Consider the following 27,456-nt stretch of genomic DNA (forward strand, 5'->3'; position numbering starts at 1 on the left):
TGTTACGAGGAGATTCTCGTTTCTTTGGCCGCATCACTGACGGAGAGTAGGATAGAGTTTATTTACTAGATACATAGACCTCTTAGAGTTTACAGCATTGTAAACGAAAGGTTGTAAATGAGAGAGAAAGAGAAAGATTTATTATCGTGTATACTTTGTGGATGATATCTTCTAATTTCTGGTATCCGGATGCAAGCGCGCTCCTATTACATGTCGCATCTGATCCTTCTGTGCCTTCAAAGATACGTCCATTAAAGAGATTGAAGATAAATATAGCGGCGATTCAATCCCAGCATTTTTCGTCGTTCTATTAAGTTCGACTTGAGTTTGTATCTTTAATACGCGATAACTATGTGAGATAAGATAAAATACACAATTATTGGCATCCTCTTTAGTCGTTCATATTCTAAGCAAATTTGGTTTTACATGCGACCTGTGTTGCAGTTTAACTTTATACTTGCACTCAATGATTCTAAAAGAAACTTTCACAGCTAAATTTGTAAACAAATAGTCACAAGAAGAATGAAAAGATTTTCTAGAGTGTCAGTGACTAAAATGGATGCTAATAAATAGTAGTTTACTTTCTATTACACGAAAAAAAACAATTGTCATTATAATCGAATTTTTGCTGCTTGCTAAGAAAAGGAACCAGATGAAAAACTTGGTAGTAGAAATAGAAAGATTTTTGTTTCTTTTTAGTCAATTTTTCTCACAAGTAAACTTATCCAAACGTTATACTCCGATTTCTTTCTAATTTGGCACAAATGTAGAAATACAAAAAAATATTTAGGTTATATTTTTTCATTTTGGCCCACAAACACACACACTTTGAGTTTCACGGACAGTTTATAGCTTTTTAATGTTCTCATTCCTATCATCAACAAGTACAACAAAAGTGCATAAAAAATAAAACTGGATACAAAATATAGTTAAATAATTTTAACAAAATCGGCATAGCTGAGACACGAATCATTCTAAATTTCTTTAGCCGAGATTCCAACCGAAATATTTTAAATCTGTGCTAAATTAGTGTTTCAGCTATGCCCATTTTGTTAAAATTTTAATTAAAATTGCCGGAAATTCTTTCGGTTTGATCGAGATTCAAACTATTTTTGACTAATTTAGCACAGATTTGAAATATTTTGGTTGGAATCTCGGCTAAAGAAATTTAGAATGGTTCGTGGCTCAGCTATGCCGATTTTATTAAAAATTTAATTTAAATTGCTGGGTCGATCTCTCTCTCTCTCTCTCTTTCCCCCTCCCCTTTCTCTCGGTTTGGCCGATATTCAAATCATTTTTTATTAATTTAATAGATTTGAAATATTTTGGTTGGAATCTCGACTAAAGAAATTTAGAATGGTTTGTGTCTCAGCTATGCCGATTTTGTTAAAATTATTTAACTATATTTTGTATCCACTTGTATTTTTTATGCATTTTTATACTTATTGATGATTGGAGTGAGAACATTAAGAATCTATAAACTGCTTGTGAAACTTAAAGGTGGGCCAAAATGAAAAAAAGATGACCTAAATATTTTTTGTACTTCTACATTTATGCTAAATTAGAAAGAAATCGAGGTGTACTTTTTCAATTTAGGTTTACTTGTCAGTTATTGCAACCAAGTTTGAATACAATTGAATGTTCAGACAAATGCTTTCGGTAAATGCGGTAACATATACATCATTTCTGGTTACCGAATGTTTATATGTGGTCCCTATTCAGCTGCGTAAACGGACATTCTTTTTTCGTGTACAACTTCACAATGAACAGTTCTCCATTTTAGAACATAATTGCGAGCGCGACATATTGGAATAATTCAATCCTCGATCGTACTCTGATTTGTCTCGAGTACGTTTTTCGACGCTAAAGTGTTCACTAGCCTTAACCCACGCTTATCGACAGTGGTGTATTCTAACGATAACAGTTCCCTTGTCCAGTGCCGCCCGATATCGTGGACTATGAGACCAGCACAGACATGGTGGTGGCGGAAGGACGGAACGTGACCCTGCGTTGCGCCGCGACCGGTTCACCGGCGCCCAACATCACCTGGCGGCGTGAGGACGGTCAGCTAATTAACCTCGGCAACGGGGAGAGAGGTGAGTTTGAACGAGTTGCCCGCGAACGAGCGTAATTCGCAGTCAGGCCGGCGATAAAGTCGAGAAAATTTCGCTGAATTTAGGTGGGCGCGTCTCGTGCTCGCACTCGCTCGCTTTTCCACCGTTGATATCGTTGTCGTCGTGTCGGACGCTTCGTCACGATGAGAGCTAATCGAATACGACGAGCTAAAGACATGGCGTTTGATACTCCTGCTGGCTGGAGTGCAGTTGGTGATCGTTCGCATGCGATGCGGTCTCTTTCGGGGTTGCGCTTTTAACCCATCTCCTAACTCGTCTGTCTCTCACTTCCACACTGTGGCGGGTATTTTATGTGTCATTAGCTCGCCACACCGAGCGATCGCAAAATTTCTGCGCTCCGTGTTTGCCTTGAAAGACCGCCGGACAGTTTGGCCGCACTATATCTCTCGGCCCTTTGCAAAGTTTTGCGCTGTATTGGTGTGCTGTTACGCTGCAAGATATTCCGGCCACGGGATGCGCGTTAATTTCGTCCTTTTTAATTTGCGCCAAGTTACGAAGTACGCTAGAAGAACTTTATTTATAAATTCTTCGAACTTTCGGAACGTTGACCATGCAAGAAACAATTACATGTAACGATGACATTGTTCGCGAAACGGACGCACGGAGCTGTTCGGAAATATTATTCAGTGTCCTAAGTTAAAGAGCTTTCTTGGGGACAGGATGAATTCTCATGTTAATGTTAAATAAATCCATGATATCGTAAAACTGTCCTTTTCACATCCTCGAGAAACAGAAGCTCCAAAAAGATTTGCGATATTATATCCAGAAACCAGTTTTGACACAAAAGACAGAGAAAAAGAGAGTAAAATGAAGGAAGAGAGTTCGAATAGCTTGTACCGAGTAAATATCTTCTTAACATTCTCAAATGCAACGGCAACGCGCCAAAAGCTCGCTCCGGACGCACACGATCGCAAAGGCTGTTCCTCAGGCAGAAGAGAGAGAGAGAGAGAGGGAGACAGAAGAGAGGTAGGTGAGAGGGCAGGAAAAAAAAGGATTTATATTTGCGGAGGATACACATTCGGGCTAAACTGCACGAATGCATCCGAGCCACCGCCGCTCTTGGAGTATCAAGCTCGGCGGTCGCTTGGGAGCGCAAACATACCACGCGGCAAGGCCAATAGGTTAGAGCGAGGTGATACGTTTGCAGAAACCGAGAAGATCTTCTATATTTGCATTGAAATTGGCAAACACGTGGGCGCGCGATACGCGCGACCTGGATCTCGCGGACCTCTGCACGCGCGCACGCTTCTCCTACGTTGGCTGGGACAATAAACAGCCGTAGCGACCTTAAACTACGATCACGCTGTCCATGGTTCTGCTATTACGCTATTAGCCCAATAAGGTATCCACTTCCTCCCTAAATAGCGGACAATGTCCTAACTCTGACTTAAGGAACTCCAGATTCATATATCTTTGGAAAGACTCCATTTTGGATAAGAGTCTAAAGAACTCGTCATAGCACTCGTTGATTAAATTTCAATAGTTAGTGTTGGTCCAACAGTATGTGTCCTCAAGTTCGCAAAGAAAATCACTTCTCGTATTATTGTCAATCCTCAAAGTATGCACACCAGCGGCACACAGTCTGAATCCACTGTATTCTTCGCCTCAGTAAATCGCCTACCTGTTTAAACCTACTTGTTTAAGACCGAGGTAGTTATGAATTCGCAGGTGGACGAAGCAGAAATGATGTTTTGTATATGTACAATTACGCGCACTATGGGTTAAATTCGGATTTATGTTGACGGTAGGATAGACGTCAGTATGAGCGATTGTAATAAGCAAAAAAAGAGAAAGTTTTTGGTCGACAGGCTACCTAAGTCTTCGGGACCGGGAAAGGCCGAGTCCAATGTTCGAAGTTTCAGCCCGACATAAGCTAGGCACTGACCAAGGATATGGAGGAAAGTTGTATTCTCTTTTCTACATCTCCTATAGTTGAGTGTATCGTTACGCTCTAACCTGTATAGAAAGAGAGGGAGAGATAGTAGTAGTTTATTATTTTCTGTAAGCATATGCGTCGCCAGCTTGGCATCCTTCTTACTCAGCGACCGGATATATTCTGTAAGGTCAGCCCTAGAGATATCCCCTAGTAATGCTCTTGCCTGCTAACATCTAGGTTTTCGATAATTAATACCTCAAAGTTTCACGTGGTTGTTTACAAAGTAGTAGAAGGCTTTTTCGTTCAGTTTGAATGAATTGGATTCTACATTTGCGCGTTGCACCGGATACACCCTGTATTTCAACATCACTGTGGGCCGAGGTACACTTGTAATGTTAAATTCGGTCCCTTTCTGTAATAATCCGGTGATGCGCACCGTAATGATATTATGATCAGGATACTGTTACCGAAACGTTATTGGATTATTTAGCAACTTGGGTGCGAGACATCCAATAATCTTATCTTGTCTAGCTTCAAACTTAAGAGAGTTGGTTTCATTAACAATCGAGATATTAAATTGTATTTGCAACAAACGTACTTCTTCGTTTACTTTCACATTGCAATCGGTGAGTGCTTGAGGGCGCGCAAAGACTCTCTCCCTCTGTCTCTTTCTCTCTGTCTTGACAGATTTGCTTGTCTGTGCGCGGCGAATGGTTAATTTGCGACCTTTCACGACATTAAATTTGTCATCAGCGTGCAAATATTCTGGCGGATTTAATTGTGGTCAGCGGGAGGGCATAGGCAGCCTCAACTTTCGGATAAGTAAACTGAATTTGCACCCTGTAATACAGGTACTCTCTCCGAACTGTGTTGCAGGAGTTGACGACTCTCTGTAAATTGCTGTTTGAATTTCGAATGTAGGGAGAAAGGATACGGTCGACGGCGAGAGCTCGGAACTCTCCTCCTCCTCGATGTCTCTGGTCAATTCCCCCCTTTTTCGATGTTTCACGATCATACCCGTTACAATTATGACCCAATTTTGGAAAAATTTTACAGCGGGATAATTTGCAATTTATAATAAAATTTTCCGAGTTTCCGTTTTATCTCGTGCATTATTGATGATGGTTATTAAATATTTTTTATGGATAATTAGAGTTTGCGAGATGACTTGTTTAACAATTTCAGCAAACTTCACAGTAGTTGGCAGCATGTTTTATTTATTATCTCATTCTCGGTGCGCATACCGGTATAGTTTAAAATGCTTCATAGAGGTCGCACACATGTCGGGGAGTTGCTCGAAATCGAGTCGCAGCTGCTGCATTATGCGGTCGTCCGTCAAAGCAGTTTGCGCATTTTTCCAGTGCATTTTAGCGCGTGGAAGTGGTCCTTCTTCGTTGGCGATAATGGTTACATTGATAAAATGGCGAAACTTCGCGCGCAATTTTCGTCGTGTACCGGCAACGCGAGTAAACGCTCCGATGACGACGCCGTCGTGGAACTTCTCCTCTCGGCACGCGCTCGCGCGCATCTCCTCTTTATTTTATTTAATTCCTTTTTTTGTTTTTAAGACGCGTCGATTATTTTTTTCCAGACAGAAATTCTCGCATCTGTGAATTGGGGACGTGTGCGCGTAAACATGCTGAATGCGTTTTTAAATTGAAACGTATAAGTGACGGAACTTTGGCAACCAATTTCCGCCGTGTCGCGTGCTACGCCGGCAATGGTACTGACGTCGAAAAAGTTGCGCGAACGTACTTGGCGAACTTCACCGAAGTGGACGAGCGCGTTTAAAAATATGACTCGACGAAACTCGCCACGCGAAGTACGGGCAAACGCTGTCCCGGCGTTATTCCATTCGCCGGGCGAATTAAATAGAATCGTTTCTCGCTGCGACTTGACTAATCGCCGTCGTTTTTCCGGATAAAACGTGCATTTTAATCCATCGTCACACCGTTTGCGAGTTAAGAACTGCGCGAGGGGCCGGGAGGGGCGGCCGATCCGGGACCCACGTTCGACCTCATCGTTTTGACAACAACAAAACGACGTTTTTTAACCGGATGGAATCGCGGGAGTTTTTTGGAATTTCTGCAGTTGTGCGAACTGCCAGTACTGATAAAAATATCGATGTGAAATCAGCCCGGCGAGAAACGGCGTCATGCACTTTTCCCATACACCGAGAGCTGTCTATAACTATAACTTTATCGAAATTCCCGAAAACTGTAACATCCCCGAGAATAAAAAAACAAAAATTTAGCAAATTTCGCACAGAGCACTGACGTTCGGTGTTTCATGGCGAGAATCGATTGACACGGAAAGCATTCGATGTCATAGCGTGAAAGTTACATCTATCTCGATTTATCACCGATAACATCGATCATATTTCCCACGGAAATTCTCGCTGCGAACTTATTGATACCTTTACACCGTACAGCTGTAATTTTGTCCGCCCCGATGAAATTTTTGCGCCTCTTTTTTTTTCTTCCCTTTTTTCCCATTTTTTAAACCAATTTATCGGCAAACGAAATTTTCCTCTGCGAATAAATTCCGCGAAATAAGCGTATCTCCGATTGGGAATATCTTGCAGATTTATCCTCGCATCGCTTGTTATTTGATCGACAAGCGACGGGTGAGATTCACGATAATGGCATATACCGGCTCAGATAATCGAAAGCTTACGTTTTCGTTGCGTCACTGTTTGTTGTACTCAGGATCTAACCTTTTATCATAATTATCTTTTCCGTCTGTTTAGTCGCAACCGTGGACGGCTCGAGCTTCAGCCTTACAAAAGTGGACCGGTTGCATATGGGTTCCTATTTATGCATCGCGTCCAATGGTGTGCCGCCCTCCGTTAGTAAGAGGATAATGCTTACTGTACATTGTACGTATTGTTCTTCTCTTTATCACGCGTATTTCACTGGGGATGAAATTTCAGTTGAAATTTTAAATCATATATCATGAGGTATTTTATTTCCCTTCGAACTCGTTTTCGTTAAATACAGCTAATTAATTCATGAAACATTTATATATGACGTTGGTCATTTCTTGAATTATCGAGGATAATCGAAAATAATAAGGAAAAAAGATGCTACATCTCGTGACAGCAATAACAAAGGGTCGTCGCGGCGAAGGAAGGAAATATCGCGTAACTTGGAATCGCAGAGACCAAGTTGTGTGCCTTGGTTGTTTCAGTTCCACCGATGATTTGGGTGCAGAATCAGTTGGTAGGCGCTCGCGTGGGTCAGAGGCTTACCCTCGAATGCTCTTCGGAAGCGTTCCCGAAGTCTATCAATTATTGGACTAGAGATAAGGACAAGATAGTGCCGCAAGGTGAGTGCGCGTTCTCCAGCGACTTGTTTTCGATTCGGCTTGAAGAGTATGAAAATTACCGACATACTTTCGCGATTATTATTATTCATTACTATTATTAATTGGAAGGAAGTAGACTGTTAAATTCCGAGTCACTAAAAAGTATAACAAACTTTAAGATAATTTTAGTATCTATATCGCCTGTTTCACTCGGCGTCATTGTTGTGTTCTCGTAAGACAATGCGCCGATAGGCAGCAAGACCACTGCACAATATACGTTCGTCCATTTTCGACTCTTCTTCGCAGAGTCAACACAGTGAATCATTAGCGTTAACGATTTTAAACATTCGTGATGAATTAATACGAAATCACGATTTTTTTCGCCGCATGATGTTACAATCGTCTGGTGAGATTCCGCGACGAAGGTTCATGAAAAAGTCATAGGGCCCCACAGAGGGTGGGATGACTTTACGCTTTTCTAATATGCATCGTCCGCGCAACACGCACCTATCGCACTTTTTGATGATTCATGTAACTCTGTGAGCGCGTGTGTGTGAGAGAAAGAGAGAGAGAGAGAGAGAGAGAGAGAGAGAGAGAGAGAGAGAAAGAAAGAGATAATTACACCCCTAACGCGTATTCCTTCACATAGTGTGCATTCGCGAGGAAAGAAAATAACTGGTTGTAACGAACCCTTTGAATAATGAAAGCTTCATACCGAACGCATAAACACGCACACCGGCAAAGCGCGAGTATAAGCGTTTCGCTCTGCCTTATGTGACGTCTATAAAAGGCGGCTTTAATACTTTGCATCGATCCTTTCGTCATGCGGCTTTCGGATTCGTATCTTTTTCGCATATCACGATGTGCGTCCCCACAACACACGTGCAACACCCGTTTGTTGCGCCCGGGTCAAGTACATTTAACTGCAAAAGGAAGCTGTACGATTGCACCGTACTTTTATTGGCAGGAATTAAATATATTGTGAGAAAATAGGCGCGGTAATTGTGTAGCCGCGTCAATTGCGCGTCCAACGATTGAAAGTTACGGCGCGTAACTTGATGTATATCTTTCACGGTTATATGTTTAGTTTGATTAGCGCGCTCGCTCGCGTTGTGAGGAAACGGTGTGAGGAAATCGCGTGTGCTATATAATTTTGCATAACGTTATACGCGTTGCACGCGTTATCTCGCGCGGAGGCGCGCGTGCACGTGATGAAACATGCCGGCGGCCTTTCAATTTCACTGAAACAGTTGACAGAAATCTTCGGACGCGGGATTACGCGTTAACGCGATCGAGGGGGGAGGGTCGAAAACTCGTATTGTGCGCAACATTATTGCGTTCGATACAGATGCAAATGCTAACCGCAGCGGCGATGTAATAACGCGCCGCACAACGTAGAAAAGGGCGATCCCCGGGGCCGGCGTGTTTGGCGTTCATATACATACTCTCGTCGCGTCCTTAGCCTTCCTCATAAATGCCAGATAAAATCGTGTTATACCTTTAACGCGCTACCCGGATTCGCATGCATTATTCAGAAGCTAATTCCGGTCGAATAAACGGCCCGAAAGAAGAGCCGCGCGCGAGATGTTCGTGCGCCCGCGCGCGCCAGCTCGTACGCCTGGTACTGCTTAAATAAATAAATCTGACGGCATTAAAAACTAGATTGCCTCTTGTAATCGCCATATTGCCTCCTGCCGCATTTATTTCCAAGATATATACCGGCTCCCAGCCGCGTGTAAATTAAAAGCACGACGTGTTTCCAGTAGAAATTCATTTGGGGAATTAACTTTTAGATTGGATTCACGGATAAAATAGCATTAAGGAGGATTTCGCTCATAAAGAAATTCGAGGCTGCCTTCTTCTTTTTCTTCTCTTTTCTTTTTCGATGCACGCTGGCTTTCGATTTGCAGCAAACAAGAGATGATAATCGACGAAATTAACGCGACGAATGTTTCAAACAATGCCAGCGCTGTGAACGGGTCGGCCGCTGCTCGCCGAATAAGCGAGTAACGTGTGTACATTTATACAAACAAATTGCATGAACGTTCGATTAGCAGGTTCTGTCAAAACTGAATGGTCAAACATATCCTTGTTGACGTATAACCGTGATCACGTGGCAACAGCGCGCATAAAAACAGAGAGGTCTCATATCAGCGCAATAGCGGAAAATAATTAAACCATCGCGGAGGTCGCTGTCAATTCATTTTTTGAGAGTTCCAAACGGGCATAGCGGCTTCGTTTGTCTTTTTTTATGGTTACATATTCGTTACGGTGTAGTGCACTTTGGCATGGGCGCTGAAGCTAGCCCCGGGGCGGTGAAAACGTTCCATTCGAATTGCAAGCTCGCGCATCCTGTGTTTCTTTCATTTCTTCGGCCAATTTCCATTTGCGTCTAATTGAAAGCATTCAAATAAACAGAACCGGTGGAACGGACGTGATTGTAAAAATTTTATTCCGCTCGCTCGCTTTTGACCGCCTGATGTCAGGATCCGCGAGATTGCTCATCCCGTATTTCCTCTTTTTTTTGCGTCTGACTATTGGCCGAACGTGATCAAAGCTAATACGGGCTGACGTTTTGTTCCTATCGTCAGGATTGTCGCGACCGTAAGTTGTTTCTGCGAGATTACATCGACGCGCGAGATGCCGCCGCATTTATACGGCATTTGCGCACACACACGAGCACTGTTACGTGCGCGCCGATAACTCTCGTAATATCAATTATTGATTTTTGAGGACGTTGTGCGCGTCAGAATTTAAATGGCACGAGTGAAGAGTATTTTATTCAGAATATATAGGGTGATGTAAATCTCGTAGTTTAAATACTAAAAGCTAAACGGTTGAGAACTTTACAGTTTGGATGTTTCGTTAGAATCTTACAATTTGAATGCTAGACGAGAGTTTTCTTGATCAGATGTCTGACGAGACTGACGTCGGACGAAAACTGAACTAAATGAACTTTACACGTTACATCGGAATGATTTAATAATATATAATTTTTAAGAAATAACTATGAGAACTGAATTCTTCAATGTCTAAGGGTTTCACAACCCAAGTCCTACCATCAGTTCAGACATGCTGGTTATTTGTTTATAGTCTACATCTGAAGTAATTTAAAGATCACACACACACACACACACACGCGCGCACATAAAACTCTTGCAAAGTAAATTAAGTTTAGAAGTTTGAAATAGGATTTGAAGATAATATAGAAAAAGAAGTTTTGAAAGAAGAATCTAGTAGAACCCATGTTGCGGTACGTAACAGCACACGTCGTGATAATGCATTCGAACGATTACGTGGTCTCGCGCGTGCAACAAGAAATATCACACGAGGGTCCCCGCGTGTGTACGAAATGGCGTGACTGGAAAAATGATCGGAAGCGATCTCGGGCGTGCTCTAACAAGACGCGGTCGTGTGATCGATTCGATGTGGGAGATAGTGCTACATTCGTCGTTTAGATCGGAAATAGTTCTGGTTGTTGACGTCAAAGCTAGAATTCTGTAGTATTCCGAGAAGTGTTACAATTGGTCACTCGAGCGAGAGGACGAGAATGATTCATTTGATTCTATGTATAACCGTATATATACTTTACGTATTAATTGATACAGAATAGAGCGCCAAACCGGCTTCATGGTTTCATATTTTCAATACTGTGATTTAAAAATGTCGGGCTATCATTTCTCATGAGGAAGTGACATACAACTCTTTATTAGGTGGTCCATTAGTTATAAGCTGCCGTATATCGGACTTCAATAACCTACATTTTCTGACGACTCACTCTGCATAATTCAAGTTGTATTCTATAGAAATTGGATCGCCCGCTCTCCACAACCCCCATCGCCACCTCCAAAATCACCCTCATCGATGGAGGAACACAATACAGGCAGAATTTTTCCTCGGGGAACAAACTAACAGTCACTCCCGAATCCTAACGTCGCGAGGGCAAACAACACCGTTCTCACAAAAGAGTTGTCATTTCAATAATCTTCTTTCGAACGACACGAAAGAAAGTTTCGTGTCATTTTTTAAGTACCCAAGAACTCCGCGACGATTTCTTGACTTCTCCGAGAGTGAGTTGGCGCAAATCACTTTAAAAGATATCATTAGAATCGTATAGAAAAGAACGTAAACAGCAAGGCTTGAGCAATAAGAAAATTGACCAATCGCGATCCGATATTCTTGAACCATAAGAGAGATAATCGAGTGTTTTTGGTCAATCTGCTTATTGTTCAATTTTTCTCGTACACTGAGAAAAAATACTTGGAAATTTATCTGTGGGATATAAAATTTTATTCATAGAACTTTGCTGAAAATCAATATTTTTGAAAATTAGTATTTTTTTCAGAGATTTAGAAAAGTCTTAGTTATAAGACAGTAGCGAGCTAAAATCTGCATGCGAAGTTGCGCTATTTTCTAATTTCCCCGAACTATTTACGAATATTGTTGAGCGATAGAATATTCATTCGGTTCATAGATTCAACATTGTACACGTAGGGCTAAGTTTAAGTTTGTTTAGGTTTTTCAGTGTGCTTGCCAGCTTTACAACGCCAGTCTCAACGTCCGACATTAATCCACATATACTGAAATCGCGCGCAGCTTGCGCCGCGCTTCCGTAAATCCCCGGTATAGATCCGCCGGTATAATCCAGCAATCCCTTATTTTATTGAGCAGCGACTCGATGTATAAATGATATTTCGCTCGACCGATGTTTCCCTCGCGTTGCGCTTTAAGCCGACTCTGCTTTTAGTCGAAGGCAGCTTCTCGAATCGAAATTTAGATTCTACGTTAAACCTTCAAATACCGTCGAACTTGAAAGATGACATTAGAACTGTCGAGACATAGCAGATTCAAAATTTTGACTCCCGCTTTCTCATGATAATGAGCTTCCGCTTGCCGACACTTGAAATAAATTGCCCGTTTCGCACGCGTCCTCGAATGCGAATAATCATATGGGATTTCGCGCTCGGTGACGTCGCGACGGCGGAGTCGTCGAGCGATTTTGAGGCCCCGTGTTCAGGCAGACACTGTCCGCATAATCAATCCAGACGTCTAAGATGGCGCGTTTTATCGGGCTGGCTGGGCGTCGATCGGACGGACGTTGGAATAAACGGCGTTCCATTTCGGGTCGGAAACGGCCGTTCAGATCGACAGCCGTGTCTACGAATTCCCGTGGCTGTCGAAAGGTAACGTCACAATAGTTCAATCAGCTCGGAAGGTGGTCCGTCGCCGGTGTCTGCCGTGACTATTTCGATATTCGACACGCGAGCGGTCTAAGTTAACGTGATTTCTGTTTAGATCGATGCCATTCAGCGGGCGCTTCCGGTTCTCGGCTCGGTAAGATTCCCAACGCCGGCATCTTCGGACCGCGGTGCGCCTTGCGCGCGAAAAGCGGGATTGGTTCGAATGCAAAACGGAACAATAAAAGGGATACAGTCCCTCGCGCGTTGCTGCACGGATTCGACTCGGAATGGACCCGAAACGGATAATGGATAATGCGCTTTCGCGGCGCGATCGCGAATGTCGATATTTGCCATATTCCTCTGTTACCGCGCGTTCCGGGGCTTCCGTAAAGATTGCAAATTGACGAATCGCGCGTGACATTATGAAGAAGATAATGGAAAAATGGATATTTGCAGAAATATCAGATAATAACCGCGTGAGATGCATCACTCGAATGCTACAAGTAGAATAAAACTGAAGTAAACGTGTCCTCTGGACATCCTTATTGTTTAGGTCTCCAAATACGAATATTTAAACTTTTACGTGGGATATATATTGCGATCGCCAGACTCGCAAGAGCCCGCACGGTACAATCTTTGTCTCTCTTGAAATCAAGGGAGAAGATTTTTACCGGCTGTTCAGCCTCGTTTAAGGTAGAATGGTGTGGTCTTTCTGAAATCAGTAGAACGCGCGAGAGAGAGAGAAAAGTGGGAAGTATAGGCGAGTAAAACTGGTGGACACAAAGTGCAAAATTGTAACAACGTTTTTACTGTCTACTTTCGTTACATCGTCCCGTACGTAGTGGAAGCTCACTAGACAGTCGCACAAAGTAACGCTGCTAACCATAGTTCGGCGTGAGTTCCTCGATAGAGAACGCCTTTGATCTCCTAACAGTACGCGCGAGTCTGGTATTCGACTGAGCGCGGAGACTTGTCGATCCTACCGCGCGGCGATAACGTTCGATACTGTGCGGATTCCGACAGTTAGCTCACCTGCTTCTGGATACGATCGTTGAATCCTCGCGAGGACTCTCTCGCGGTGTCGAATTACGGAACTCGTAGAATTCTCCTCTGCGTAACATCCGGGCGATAACTTGACTTGGAATTCACCAAGAACGCGGATGTTCGAAACGCGACACCGAACGCGGCACACGACACGCAAACGGCACTCGACGTGTGGACGACGACGTCCGCTGTCGGTAACATCAATAACATGATAGCGATCGCAGAACAGCGGAATGCGCAGGTGAAACACGACGGAGATATGTGCGCGCGGAGACGACGAAAGTATACACGCAGAACGCGACGCTACCAAAGTTGCATGCTACGGTAACGAAAAACATAACACCGGGGACGTGTCAACTAGTTTGCCAGTCTTAATCACAAACGCGAACTTCCACGCACTTTATTCTACACATATATCATGTAACCGCTAACCATAATCGAATTGACTGCATGGACCGGCGAGCCCGGGAGAGACGACCGAACGCGATGCGATGTTATTAAAAATATCTCACAATTCCGCCAATCACAATACGTAACCAAAATTTACGCGATAATTTGGCGTTCCAAAATCCGCGGCAGTACAATTTTTGCTTCAATGTTTTCGGGAGTTGCCTCTCCTCCTAGATATTCTCCCTCTCGTCTCGGTAAATCAATAACCCTCTGTACACGCGGAATCAATTGCGGTAAAAGAAAGCAGCCCTCGAGACACGAGGCGGCGTACAGATAAATCACGCCAACCGCTTATTAAATCGCCCGACCAGCTTTCCCGGGGGAATATAATTAAGAAACAGAAATCTTCGGTTAAATTCCGCTCGTCCCTCGCCTGGCTGTGCCTTTTGTTGTTGGAGGAAGAAGGCGGCGTCGTGGATTCCCGGCGGAAGATCTCTCCTCTATGAGATTTTTCGTATCGTTTCGCTTGACCCACATACCACGAATGCGCGAGACGCAGCGGACGGTCATTTAAAAGCCCTCGATTGTCGTCGCATATCCCGATGAAAATATTCGTGATCCGCTCGTATTTCTATTTTAAAGTCCCAGCCGAAATCACATCAGGGAACGAACCCGACGGGCGAACCCGGTCAGACATGACTGACAGCACATGACGGAAAAGCGAGTTTTTTGTTTTATTTCGGCGTGTGCGCGCACGCTCGCGTCTGGTTGATTTAAGCGGGATTTTTCTGAAATTGGGGTAAAGAGAGAATCCGCATACGCGGATATATAATGTCTACATATCATTTTTCCGAGATATCGCTGTAACTTGATCAGCATAATTCGGTGACCATCCTGATTCGGTTGAATGTATCCTTTATTTTTTAATCGCGGAAGCGAAAGGTACAATCGTGCACAATATGTGTGTGTGTGTGTATATGCGTATTGATGAGTGCATGTGCATTGACGAGATTGGGATTCGTTGCAGGTGGAAAATATGAGCCGATGCTGGTAGATAACGCATACAAGATACAAATGAGACTGACGATAAGCTCCGTCAGTCCGTCCGATTACGGCTCGTACAAGTGTGTCTCCAGAAATTCGCTGGGTGACACTGACGGCAGCATCAAGGTTTATCGTAAGTATGAACGTGATTATCGTTGACGAAAATTTTCGCTGGGAAGAAACGCGTCTTCGCGGCAACAGCATCGACGAAAATGATGGGGAGATCTTCGTGAAACAAGTCCTAATGAAATTACTCGTCATCACGTTCGGCTGCTTTGACGCGTCGCGAACTCAGACGAAATATCCGCGTACAATTCCCATCTGCGGAACGCAGAGTTGCGCTGGCTGCAGCTTATTAAGCAGCAGCTGTGTTAAAACAGTTGGAATTTTTATGAAATACCGACCGGGAAAAGACTTCCTAGGACTCCGACGAGGAGTGGAGGGAGAGAGAAAGGGGGAGGGGTAGGATACGTCAGATCTTATATTCTTAAGAGTGTTCGCGCTTATGAATAAAACAATCTTTCGCAAAAATATTCCGTCGGTTGCAAGGGGACTGCCGATTCGAAATCGCAGCTCGCAAAAGTTCCTGTATACTCAACTGTCGCGTTCCTTCGCGGGGGAGGAAAAGATGCTGTGGTAGTTGCGCCTCGTGCACTGCGAATCGCTGTCCTGAAAACTGCTGAGCGCGAAGAGTAGGTGTTGCGCGCGCGGCCGCGAGTGCGTTGAAATTGTTTGCACTCGTAAAGTGAAAGATAACAAGGAGTTAGAACCTTTGTGAGTTAGAACATGCATAAACAAAGCTGTGAGTTAGAGTGTGACTTGAAAAGACTATCCGCGTTACTGCTCGCCTCGTTATTTCCCGACTGCAGCCGTCCCGGCCGAACCACCTTTAGAGAAGGGCCGCCCTTCGAGACGCGCGCGGCATTCTTCAGTTTGTGTTTAAGGCGTTTGACGTCACTTTGACGCGCACGAGGGCGCCGCGCTACATCGTTTGAATCATACTTGAACGACGTAATTTATGTTTCAGCAATATCGAGTTCCAATTCCAATGACAGCACCAACTACAAAGGTACGTTACGCTTTCCGCTTCACAAGCGGTGGGTCGAATATATAATCTTACCTTCTTGCGCGAGGGATCGCGCCGTTCTGTTATGTTGTGAAATTGGCATCGAAGACGCGTTGTCGAAGCTCGCGCGACAACATGATGAGCTCGTTTTTTTTTTCAAAGTCGAGCAGATTGGTCGTTCCGTTCGTTTATGGAAGATCGCGAATGTTAATTCGGAAATTGCTTTATCGATTTCTGCGAAATCGTGCGCGAAACTATGCTGTTCAGATGTTAAGCCGTTAATTAATTAGCGGCTTCTTTTCAATCTCGAAATATAAATCAATCACCCGCTCCTGCTGCTCGCTTTGTGTTGAGAGGTACTTTTTGAATGATGAAGCGTACTTGCGGCGTGGACGGGAGAGAGAGAGAGAGAGAGAGAACGAACGGGTCGGAAATTAATTAGATCGAGTAGCCAGTTTGTGCGATCGAATCCACACATCGACCACTCTCTATTCAAGCCCGGCCAAAAGGAACAAGTGCGTATTTTAACATGAAATAATCGCGCATTGCCCTCTCGCGCAAATCCGTCGTTATTTTTTTTTCCGTGATCCTGCATCTTCGATAATGCTAACGAACATCATATTCTCTTGCGGCTTTCCAGAATATTGCGTTTCAGGAATTTCGTCCTCCTTCGTTTTCCTCGCGGAAAATTGTCGCAAAAGTACTGCAAATAATTACGCCAGGGAAAGGTAAATTGGCTCAAGAATATAATTCGACTGCTTTAACCCGCTTAACCCTCCGATCTCCAACAATGGCGGAGGATTCCTGCATTATACATCGTCGCGATATTTTCCGAGTTATAATTTCCATTAACGAAACGTAAAAGCGCGTGTTACCTGCAGCTAGAACGCGACAGAAGCGCATGTCCACGCGAATCTGTGTCATTCCCGTGCTTGTTAAGGCATTTCAAGTTTTCCATCCGACTAAGTTCGAGCTTCTCCACCGTCACCGCCACTACTGCCATCATCGTCGTCGTCATCGTCGTCGTCGTCGTCGTCGTCGTCGTCGTCGTCGTCGTCGTTGTCGAGCGTGGAAGAGAGAGGGTGGGCACTATTTCAGAGTGAAATCGCGGATGAATAGAAGCCGTCGTCGTGTCGGGTTTCGCGGACCGACCGTCTCGTTTGCACGACAGGCCGCCGTCGCGCGGGAAAGCGCACAAAAGTCGGTTGCAGGCTCTCGGTGCAGCCTCACGCAGAATGCACTAAGCACGAGCGCGCGCCCGGTGCAGTCGCGATAGCGAGATAGACGTCTAGAGAAACGACTTTTTAAAGAGACCCGGGTGAATACCATTTCGGCTTGCGCACCTAACGTCACCAACCTGCTTTTCATCGCTGAGAAAAAGGGCAGTGCTGTGCTATGCTGCCTGCAAAGGGACTTGGCCTTTTCCTTTTCCTTTCGGTTTCCCCTCGCGTGTTTTCTTGCGTTATCGTTTTGCGGCTCGTACGCAATATATTTTCCCTTAGATAACGCTGCACGATATCTGTGATATCTCAAGATAACTCGGACAGTTCTCCGCAAATAAAAAGTTTCTTGTGATTCAATTGAGATCCGGCCCGATTTCTCAAAATAATTATGGGTTCAAATTAGAAGATTTCAAATGAGAAAGCGAGGAAGAGGATATTATAAGTTTTCAAATAAATCCTTTTCGATGTAGCTATATTGGGGCAAGGATGGGGTTCTTAATTAATATCGTAGGGAAATAATCAATTTTAGAGCAAATGCGGGTATTCCAATCGGAATTAATTTCTTGGCAAAAATCTCGAGAAATTTCTATGTGGGTCTTTCGAAAAAGCGAATATTCCATCTACCTTTAAAACATCGGGAAAAATAACCTCATGAGCCGGCTGTGCTGTCGCGATTGTAAGAGCCGCTTCGTCTGGATAATATATTTGAACGAATAAAATAGCCCGTGAGATAATAGCGCGTGAAATAAGGTATATATACGCGACAAAAAGACAGATAAAAAGGGGAGGGAGGGGAGAGAGAGAGAGAGAGAGAATTAGTAATAAGGTGTTCGACTCAGTTGTTATTTCTTCGTATGCGGTATTATCGGATTTGTCTTTAATATGCAAACGAAGATTAAGGGGACAAAATGCATGGCGGGTGGACGTTTAGAGTACCAATTCGGTTTTACCGCGAACGCGCCCTCTTCTCTCGGCGCGGTATTTCGAGTACGCTGATGTATTCAAAGAGATAATAATACGGGAAGAGCTTTGTGGAACAATACATCGGACCCTCAAAGGAGATGGTAAATTACATGTCAGTGCGCCGCGCGCCGTGCTCCGCTGTATTTCGCCGTGCTTTGCCCGGGTATTAACTAAGCGCACGTAAAGTATTTTGTTATCTACGTTGGGTTATTCCTTTCTTTCTTTCCATCGTAAAATGTATCCGTCGTTGAAACGTCGCGTAAAAGGACAGTAAGCTCATCCTACGCCCGCATTTTGTACATCACCAGTCATGCATTTTGAGACTTTTTAAACGCGAATTTCATAGATTTACGGCCACGGTACGAAATCAAATGCGAAAAAATTCTCAGCGAATTACAACACATAGCCTGCGTAACGTAATATAAGCGCTGCGCGCTTATGTGTATCTACGTGCATCGCGTCGGGATGAAGAACGTCGATATAAAATTCATCCTTTGAAGCACGTGCTTTAAGACACTCCCGGCGTCTGTGATGTAGCTCGAAGACGCTCGAGAGTCTTCGCTTCGCTACTTTAATGGTTCATTTCGCAACGGGGAAAACTTTAAACATCTCGCCCTTCCTTCGTTTTATGGCTAATCGATGTTTTTACGGCCACGCGGACTCTCCTCTCGGCCGCGGTCTCGTCGCGAGTCTTTATGCAATCGCCGTACTGCGGCTCGCGAGATAACGGCATATAAGTGCAATATAAACACGAATTAATTTGGGACGCGTAGTTAGCGCGCACCTCTCGTAAATCATCTCCTGGCGCAGTATTATCTGTGCGCGAATCGTCGCGAATGAATGCATTCCGATCCGGGCTGCAGAGTCGAGACGCGTTTATTCAAAAGAGATACGCGAGAGATTGCGAAGGACGAATAGGAGTTATCATAATTAGTGGCGCGAAAAACATCGACGGGATCGGCGGCAGGGGTCGGAGGCGGTGGCAGTGCACCTTGGTAGTGGTAGAACGGCGATAAATAATCGGCACGACGTCAACGCGAGCCGCTCATGAACGCGGCTTACTTTCATATTTCACCAAGTATCTTTTGCGCCATCGTAATGAAAAATCCGGGATTTATTATTGACCCGCCTTCAGTCCAACTTCCCGTTCGCCCGGCGCCCGGAAATCGATATATGCAAAATATTTTGATGCCAACAGATTGGGAGGCGACGTTGCATCGCGATGGGAGATTTATAGAGACCGGTCTCGACGTCCTGGGTCAATTTTATCGAACCTCCTTCCACTACACCACACGTGACGGTGTGCATGTGCTCCAAAGGATCGAATTTACACGGCGCGTAGGAATTGGAAACCTCGGAATGAAACACGCGAAAAATGTACGACACGGGAAACACAGAAATGAAAAAAAGCCGGTCTATTAGATATTCCTTTTTTTCACATATATCGTATCTTGAAGACGAAGCAAGTTGGAACGAAGCATGTTCTTGCTTCCCCTTCTCGCTCATTTCCGGTATGGTTGGTTCGATCCTTTGCGCGCTCACCTCCTGGTAGTCGTTAATTTTCTCCCGGTGAAAAGCGGAGGCGCGGATCAAGCGCGGGTCAATTCTCCAGTATATGCAAAAGCGTGACGGTGCCTCCAGAATTTCGTACGGAAACTTAACAACGTGAGGGCAAACACATTGATCATACCTTAAGCCCTTTCGCAAGCTGCTCTTGGCTTACTCCCTTCCCCTTATCGAGTACGAGTACGCTGCTGCTCTCTCTCATTCGTTCTCCTCATTACTTGGGAAAACACGCGGTCGAGACTGCATTTTTCACGGAGACAAACGAACTCTCACGGCTCTCACCGTGGGCAAAACGTTAGATCGCTTTTCCAATAGCGACAGAGAACATTCACCTTTCCTCACCGGTTGCCATTCCCTCTTTTTATCATTGCTTAAGACTAAACTTGCCAACGCAAACGACAAAAAATTCGCCGCATCTTTGCCAAGCAAAATAAACTGGAGCATAATTTTTATTTATAAACCCTCAAGCTACCCTCAGTTTGCCGTACAAAATCGCGACGTCTAAAATTCGCACGGAATTCACGAGCGGATCGAGGAGTGTCGATTGTTTCGACCCCCTCGAATAATTATTCTTGCTAAATTGAAACGCATCGCGAAAAAGAATAGCGAGCGTCATCGTTACATTGTAAAAATTTTGTCGCCAGCATTTCAGCCGCGAACCCAATATGTATTTATTCGGCGACGCGAGCTCTTTTCTGTCTTGCAAATCGTTTTCTCTCTTCGTGTCTACTATCGTCGCTACTTTCCGGACAATTGATTTAACAATCGTCGTCATTAGTAGCCTCGTGATGTACCAGCCGAAACCGAATACCACGTCGCGAAACAAATTACTTTCAGGGCGGGCAATTAATCAAAGAAGATGGAATGAAAAAGCAATTGAAATAATAAGACTCGATCGCGAACAATTATTCGTTTGCAAATCCAGAGGAAACCGCTGCTGGATTTATACTCGTGCGTTTACATAACGAGAAAGGAAAAAAGAAGTCTCCACGTAACGATTTTCCATCAATGTAAGATTATCAGGCGGTCTCCGATTAATAATGTTGACGTTTTGCGCAAAAAGTTGCCGCCATCGAATGAAGGATGCGCGGAGTTTTCTCTTGTTAGAAGTATCAGATATTCTCATGAATGTTTATTCGGATAATATCGATAATATTAAAGTATCAACTCCGCGCTCCAGGAGAGGCACACGAGACGGTATCGTTCAATATCGCTCTGTTTGCAGGCAAGCTAAGGCATAATTCAGGGAACGATATTCTGGAGGGAAATCGCGACATGCTCAAGGAACAAGGTACACATTAAACACCAGAATTTCATGTCGCTAGATATAATTGTACGCACGATTTTTTTTCTCAGTTTCTATTCGCTGCTGCAAATTTCCTTAGGTTTCCCCACTTGGGACTTTGATCACCTAAAAAGTATAATTTTATCCTTGGTTAAATCTTCTTATATATTGATTTCAAGTGAATTCTTCTAAAACCAAAAGAAAAATATTCCAACGCCCAAAAAATAAAGAACTCTATTTGCCAAGAGCTACTTCCTGCAGTCTCATATTCCAAGCGGAAACTATTATTGAGAGAATACTTTTCTTTTATTGAATTATTAATTGGAAGTCTGCACAAAGAGAATATTATAATTTTTTCATATAAAATTTTATAAAAATTTTTTTGTACTGGATATTCTGGCTTTTTATCTTTTAAATTAAAAGGAATATAGTTATTTGAATGCCTTCTAATTTAAAAAAATATTTTGCTAAGAATATTTTCCTTTTGGTTCAGAAGAATCCTCTGGAGATCATATTTAAGAGAATTCTATTAAAGATGAGATTATAATTTCTTAAGTGATTCTTTAGCACAGTAGTTGGAGTGCTGCGCACTCTTTTCTTTTCTTTTCGCACACAGAGTCCCGATGCTGGCTTGCTTCTCTTTCTTTCGATATTGGTGTTATCGCAATACCTGTCGTCCGATTATTTTAACAGTCTCGCAATCTACTTCCTTAGACCTGAAACTACGCGGCCGTAAAGAGCACGGCGGCGACGTGACGGACTACGACGAGTCCAGCGCCAACAGCAACGGCAGCTCGTTGCTCTTGGTGATCCTCGTCGCGCTGTGCCTGTGCCTCCACCACCATCCGCAGATGCGAACGCTGCATCCGGCCTGAGATCTGTCCACGAACCGGTGCCGCGCGTGCACACCGCGCGCGTACTTCGACCATCGAACCATCGAGACTTTGTACATCCACTTGTAAATCCATCGCTCAGGGACTTCAGTCGAGGATGAATATCGTCGAGGACTACCGCGCTGACCACTTAAACTATACGATAAGATAATAATACTGTATAAGTAGCGTTAGCGATTAGGAGCGGGCCGACCGATTGCGACTCAGGGTCGTCGTCCTTGTCGTCGTCATCAGAGTTCGCTAAGGCGGGATTACGACTCGAAGGGGCGGTCAATTCGAACGGTGAGTGTGCTGGAGTCGGAGTTAGGCACGCGGATCTACCCCATGGGTAGCCGGAATCGTGTTACAACGTCGGGGAACGACTGCTCTGATTTATTTTAAGGGTTGCGTCAGCAACGTCGTGGAGATAACTGAAATATCTGTAAACTTGGAGTGTTACGTTCGAGAACAAAATAAAGAGAAGAAGAAAAATCGAGGTCAGTTCTCGGAAAGTTAAAAATATACAAATCAAATTAACCCGTTTTAACGTAAATCGTTTATTTAAAAAGACGCTTATTTTTATCAATCATCGTTGATTCTGTCCATTTAGATTTGCGAACGGTGCTTTGTGTACAATTTAATTATCTAATCAATTTCTCATGAAATGATAAACGTATGTGTGAAGAGTTGCACTACGATCGCGATAAATGCGCGCATGTCTCACTTGCACAGTTCGATTGATCTCTCGACAACGAGCAATAAACGGAAAGCTCTATTCTGAAGCGACGGTCTTTTATGAAGAAGCAGACCAACGAAGAACGGACAGTTTCCGCCGTATTTCGCGTCATTTTTAATTGGCTACCCGGACAGGTGACGTATCCCCGCGTTAAATCACCATTGCGAAACGACGGTCGAGCGACACGCAGCGATGCATCGATGTGGCTGCACCAATTGCAGACGAAACCAGTTACTGTCTAGGTGCTTATTAGGGGAACTCTAGGTCAGAGCAGAGCTGTCTAACTCAAGCGAAGGATGAATCGCTTGAGAGAGCAAGAAAGGGAGAGAGAAAGAGAGGGAGACGGACCAGTCGCAATACCGTATTTCTGCTCATCCTATTGATCTTTTTTGACAAATTAGGAAAATAATATTAGAATGTGTTAAAAAATTTGTGTGACATGAATAAGAGAGAGAAAAATGGAGAGATACTTAAAAAGCTCGATTTGATTTAATACACATTTATTGAATCAGTTTCGAACGAATGAAAATATACACAAATTTTCGTTGCGTCTTTTTAGAATAAGCAACGTTAACGTTTTGTAAATTGTTTGAAGAAAAAAGAGAGAGAGAGAGAAAGAGAGAGGTGGTCAATTTCTTCTGACATCGTATAAATATCGCATAAATCCAAGAAATGCCTTATTTTTATAGATTGAACACATGGATCTCATTGTCGATGCGGGTTTTCATAACGATGAATTTTTAATAATAGATGATTTATTCCGATCGACCTCGATCTTTATAGGCGAACAGTCATGTTCTCTTTCGACTTTCTTGATACGCGATGACATCGGTCGGCGTCGTTTGCAAAGTGCTCTCCGTGAATTTGACTATTGACTCGAGGAGGTAGTTCCCGTGTGTACAGGAGTAGGTAACATTAATCTTATAGAATATATCCGAGGTAGATTATTATATTAATAGTGATCGCTTTAAGTTTCGCACCAAAAACCTCGGCGGACATCTTGAATCGTTCATTAGAATTTGTACGGAAAAGAACAGTTGCGCCCGCGCGTTAGCCCGAATCTATCCCACAATAACTCTCTGTATAGTACACTATGTATAGTATTAGTATAATACTAGCGTATGTATTATATATATAGGCAGATATGCGTGAAGATGACATGTCATATTTCTCCTCGGATTTCTGCCCAAATTCACCAGGCAAAAATATCAAATTAATGAATTATCCTATTTTTGCATAAAATCGTGCTTAAATAATTCACTATTTATGAATTCTGTAAAAAGATTAATTATCTTTTATATATCTAGGTTTGGATTTTCATATTTATTCCAAGATCTAAAATGCAGGGATTACATGTTTTGTAATATTCATTTGAACTCAACAATTCGCGCGCTAAAGCGTGCAAGCTTTATTTTAAGTTTGATATTTCTGAAACTAGGTATTTCGAAACTAAGAATCATATGTCATAATCTGTATATAGTATGTATCATATAAGTACAATTATATTTAGGCTACATGTGGTAACGTTAAGTCAAGACTGAGGAGACTCCCCCGGCGTTCTTAAATCACATACGTTTCCGAGCAGTGGTCGATGTATCACGTGATCAACAGATTCCTCTATTAATGCTCTACGCGTATTGTATATATTAATATAGAAGCGAGTCTCGAAAGTTGCACCTTCGTAGAGAAATTCTCGGCGACGCACATTCACACATGAAAATAAGAACAAAGACCAATTGATCACACGGACGTCGAGAGAAAGACGACAAGTGTGATGTCCAAAAAATTCATTTCGAAAGTGCAATTAATTGCGAGTACTATGCATTCGCGTGTTGACGATTAATGCTTTTTTTCTCGCAGAACAAGATGAGCCGATCGTCTCGAAAACATTTGCAAAATTGACGAGACGATAACGGACAATTTAATGTGTTTGAGGGTATGAGTTATTTATATAGTTTAACTTTCACACCAACTAATGCATTCTCCGTTAATATGTCGCAATTAACAATTAACCTTAATTTTCGTAATGTTCATTATTAATGTTGTACGACAAATTATAATTGATGTAAACATTTGCAGAACTTCTGTTCTAAGCTGTCAGAGCACGCATTCTACAAACTGGGTCATATTACAATCTGAGTCGTAGTACAATACGCAAACTACGGCGCGGGGTTTGCGTATGGCGTTTTGTGTTTTCGTTCAATGATCTGTATACCTATGTGTATATGTATGCAAATAGAGAGCTTATTATTGAATGCCCAATATAGAAGCGGTTCAGTTTCGAAATAGGTCAAAGTGGAAGCGTAATAGGTGTGTAGAACCGAAGAAAAGCGAGTTCTCTTATTGTTAGAGAAAATATTCGAGTATCGGAAACGTGAAAGAAGTGCTCCAGAAATTCCGGTAAAAGCGTGCAACGCGAGAGAGAATCGTACTTGTCACGTAAGGATGAAGAATTAAATTATCGACATAAGAATTTATTCTCTTATTATCGTATATGTCTTATCTATTTCGAGTATTAACGTAACATTTCCGTATACGAAAAAGACATATCGATTTCATTCATATCGTTCTTTCATTATGAAGGGACAATTGCAAAGATCATTTTAATATAAAATACTTACCCTTGAAGACACGTCAATTAATGATTCGTTTTGCAAGAGGTGTATTAAACAGATTTTTTAATATCAAAATATATTTGCGCTCTTTTGAGGAATATGCGAAGTAATGAAAATATCAAAAGTGTCGATATCACGATTTTCACCGATAATAATTAATTTAACGTCAATATCAGCAATATCGATTACCGGTTTAACCACTGCGCATTGTAATTAAGGATGACATTTGACGCCTCGATTATCATTTAGGGTGCGCAAGTTCGTGAGGTTTCACTAGCCTCTGCAGGGTGATTTGAGATAACTCAAAGTCAATTGAATCACCAACTGTGTAAGATTGGGTCGACAGATAGTAGAACGAAATGAATCTCTCTCGTCGATCAATGAACAAAATGAGAGAAAGAGAGAGCCTTGATCTCTCGAACACGTCGTCGCTCGCATGAGTAAATTGCGTGTCCTTGCGAACTTTCACGCCCTACTTGTCGTATGAAATATTGTATGCATCGTAGCGTCTTTCCACATCATCGATTCCACGCTATCTACACCCGTACGGTGTTTACGATCGCGAATTGTTTACGAGTGACTTAGCGACTGCGACAATTAAACAATATTGAAGATATTTCAGAGCAACCTACTTTTGTATCATCGGCATTGTAGATAACATATCGAACACATTTCGGATGCGATCCATTAGACGCTGCAAATGTTTTGAAGCATCTAGAACAATCATGGCTTTCCTTTAAGCACTTCAAATCGTATGCAACGTCTAATCGTACTCTTAGACGTAACGCGTGTAATATGTCGCGGCAAGTGACGAGGTCCGGAGTTTGTAATAAAGGTGAATAATTGCAAGTCGTAGGGATAAAACGGGGGGAAGCGTGTCGTAGTGGCGATTAATGAAGTACTGTGTGGCGTGTGTGCCATGCGGCAAGTAAATATATCTATACATACCGTATAGTTCTACACGAAGTATAAATATTAAAAGCAAAAATGTCGTAGTGTACAGGTAGAATGCATTGTCTGTGCTGATTGGTGGCGTAACTAATACGTGTCTCACGCATAACGTAATAAAATATGGGAGTACTTGGAGCGTCTCGTCTCGTATCTCGTGATGTTTCGTAAACTTTTGCTATAAAGTGAAAAATGAGCCGCCATCGGCATTCGCAACGAAATCAACCTGACTAGAAATTTATCCTATGATTTCCAGTCGAAAATGTCGAGACGAATGTCGGTGACAATGAGAGGCGCGCATTCCTCCCTTGTCTGAGCAAAGATTCGACAACGTGGCTGTAAATAATAATAAATGGCTCCGCGATAAAACGCTAACACAGATCGGCAGATCTGTCGTTAAATAATAGATAAGCGTAGATTAATGATGTTTAATTACGTATATAGCGCGACATAGCAATTATCTCGCGATCATTGGAGTCGATCTGATTGCGCCACTGCCCGTGCTTCTCGCACGCGATCTAGTCCTGTAAGCACTATCGACATCGGAGAAAGATATTCGTGTATACATGAAATACAAATTTACTACTTAATTACGCTCTGTACATTTTAGCTCCTGCAAAGTTCTCCAGAGCCGATGATCGTCGAGTTTCTCGCGTGTAACGTCAGGGCTTTCTTCGCGATTATGAAGTAAGAATGCTCGCGAACGAACGTCTTTCTCGAAGAAAAGGAAAATCGCCGACAATAATAATGCTTTCACTACGGGCCACGCTTCAATCATAATCTTCCTTTAATCGTAATTCCATAATCGGTAATTCCCCTCTTTAGAGTATCAAAGCAAAATGATTCGCTCCATTCTTGCCGTGACGATCTGTGCTCCCCTATTGAACATAATAAAGCGCTGCGGTACGATCGAGATAAGCTCACTCTTATATATAATGCGTAAAACGCGATTGGCGAGTTCCCATTTTTGACAACTGTCCTGAATGTAAATCGAATGCAACGAACAGCGTCTACCAGGTCAGCCGCGACGCGTACATTGGCGGGATATATCGCGGGCTTACATAGAAGAATGGGGCACTCACATGCGGCTTTCAATAGATACATAAAGGACCCGCCTCGTATTTCATCTATTCCGAGGAGAGATACAATACGCGGATGCTGTTTGCGCGCATACATCAAAGAACCGTACGGTCGACGGTACGGCATT

General features: G+C 43.1%; 1 protein-coding gene across 3 annotated transcripts in view; it reads left to right on the forward strand.

Moving 5' to 3' along the window:
- LOC116847950 (neurotrimin-like) overlaps positions 1 to 27,456 on the forward strand; it is a 188,102-nt gene that overhangs the window by 149,069 nt on the left and 11,577 nt on the right. Inside the window, exons 3-9 of one of the 3 annotated variants that reach the window (XM_032823582.1) lie at positions 1,938 to 2,096; positions 6,761 to 6,889; positions 7,201 to 7,338; positions 14,959 to 15,108; positions 16,003 to 16,044; positions 21,019 to 21,084; positions 21,793 to 26,994. In XM_032823582.1, the coding sequence (XP_032679473.1) occupies positions 1,938 to 2,096; positions 6,761 to 6,889; positions 7,201 to 7,338; positions 14,959 to 15,108; positions 16,003 to 16,044; positions 21,019 to 21,084; positions 21,793 to 21,953 (845 nt within the window). In that variant the 3' untranslated portion in view covers positions 21,954 to 26,994. Of the gene's footprint in view, positions 1 to 1,937; positions 2,097 to 6,760; positions 6,890 to 7,200; positions 7,339 to 14,958; positions 15,109 to 16,002; positions 16,045 to 21,018; positions 21,085 to 21,792; positions 26,996 to 27,456 lie in introns of those variants that run through there. The other 2 variants (XM_032823580.1, XM_032823581.1) reach the window with 2 other exon arrangements.

The sequence above is a fragment of the Odontomachus brunneus genome, unplaced genomic scaffold (genome assembly GCF_010583005.1).
Source record: "Odontomachus brunneus isolate Ranch 3 - 2012 unplaced genomic scaffold, Obru_v1 Obru_scaffold_085, whole genome shotgun sequence".
Lineage (NCBI taxonomy): Eukaryota > Metazoa > Arthropoda > Insecta > Hymenoptera > Formicidae > Odontomachus > Odontomachus brunneus.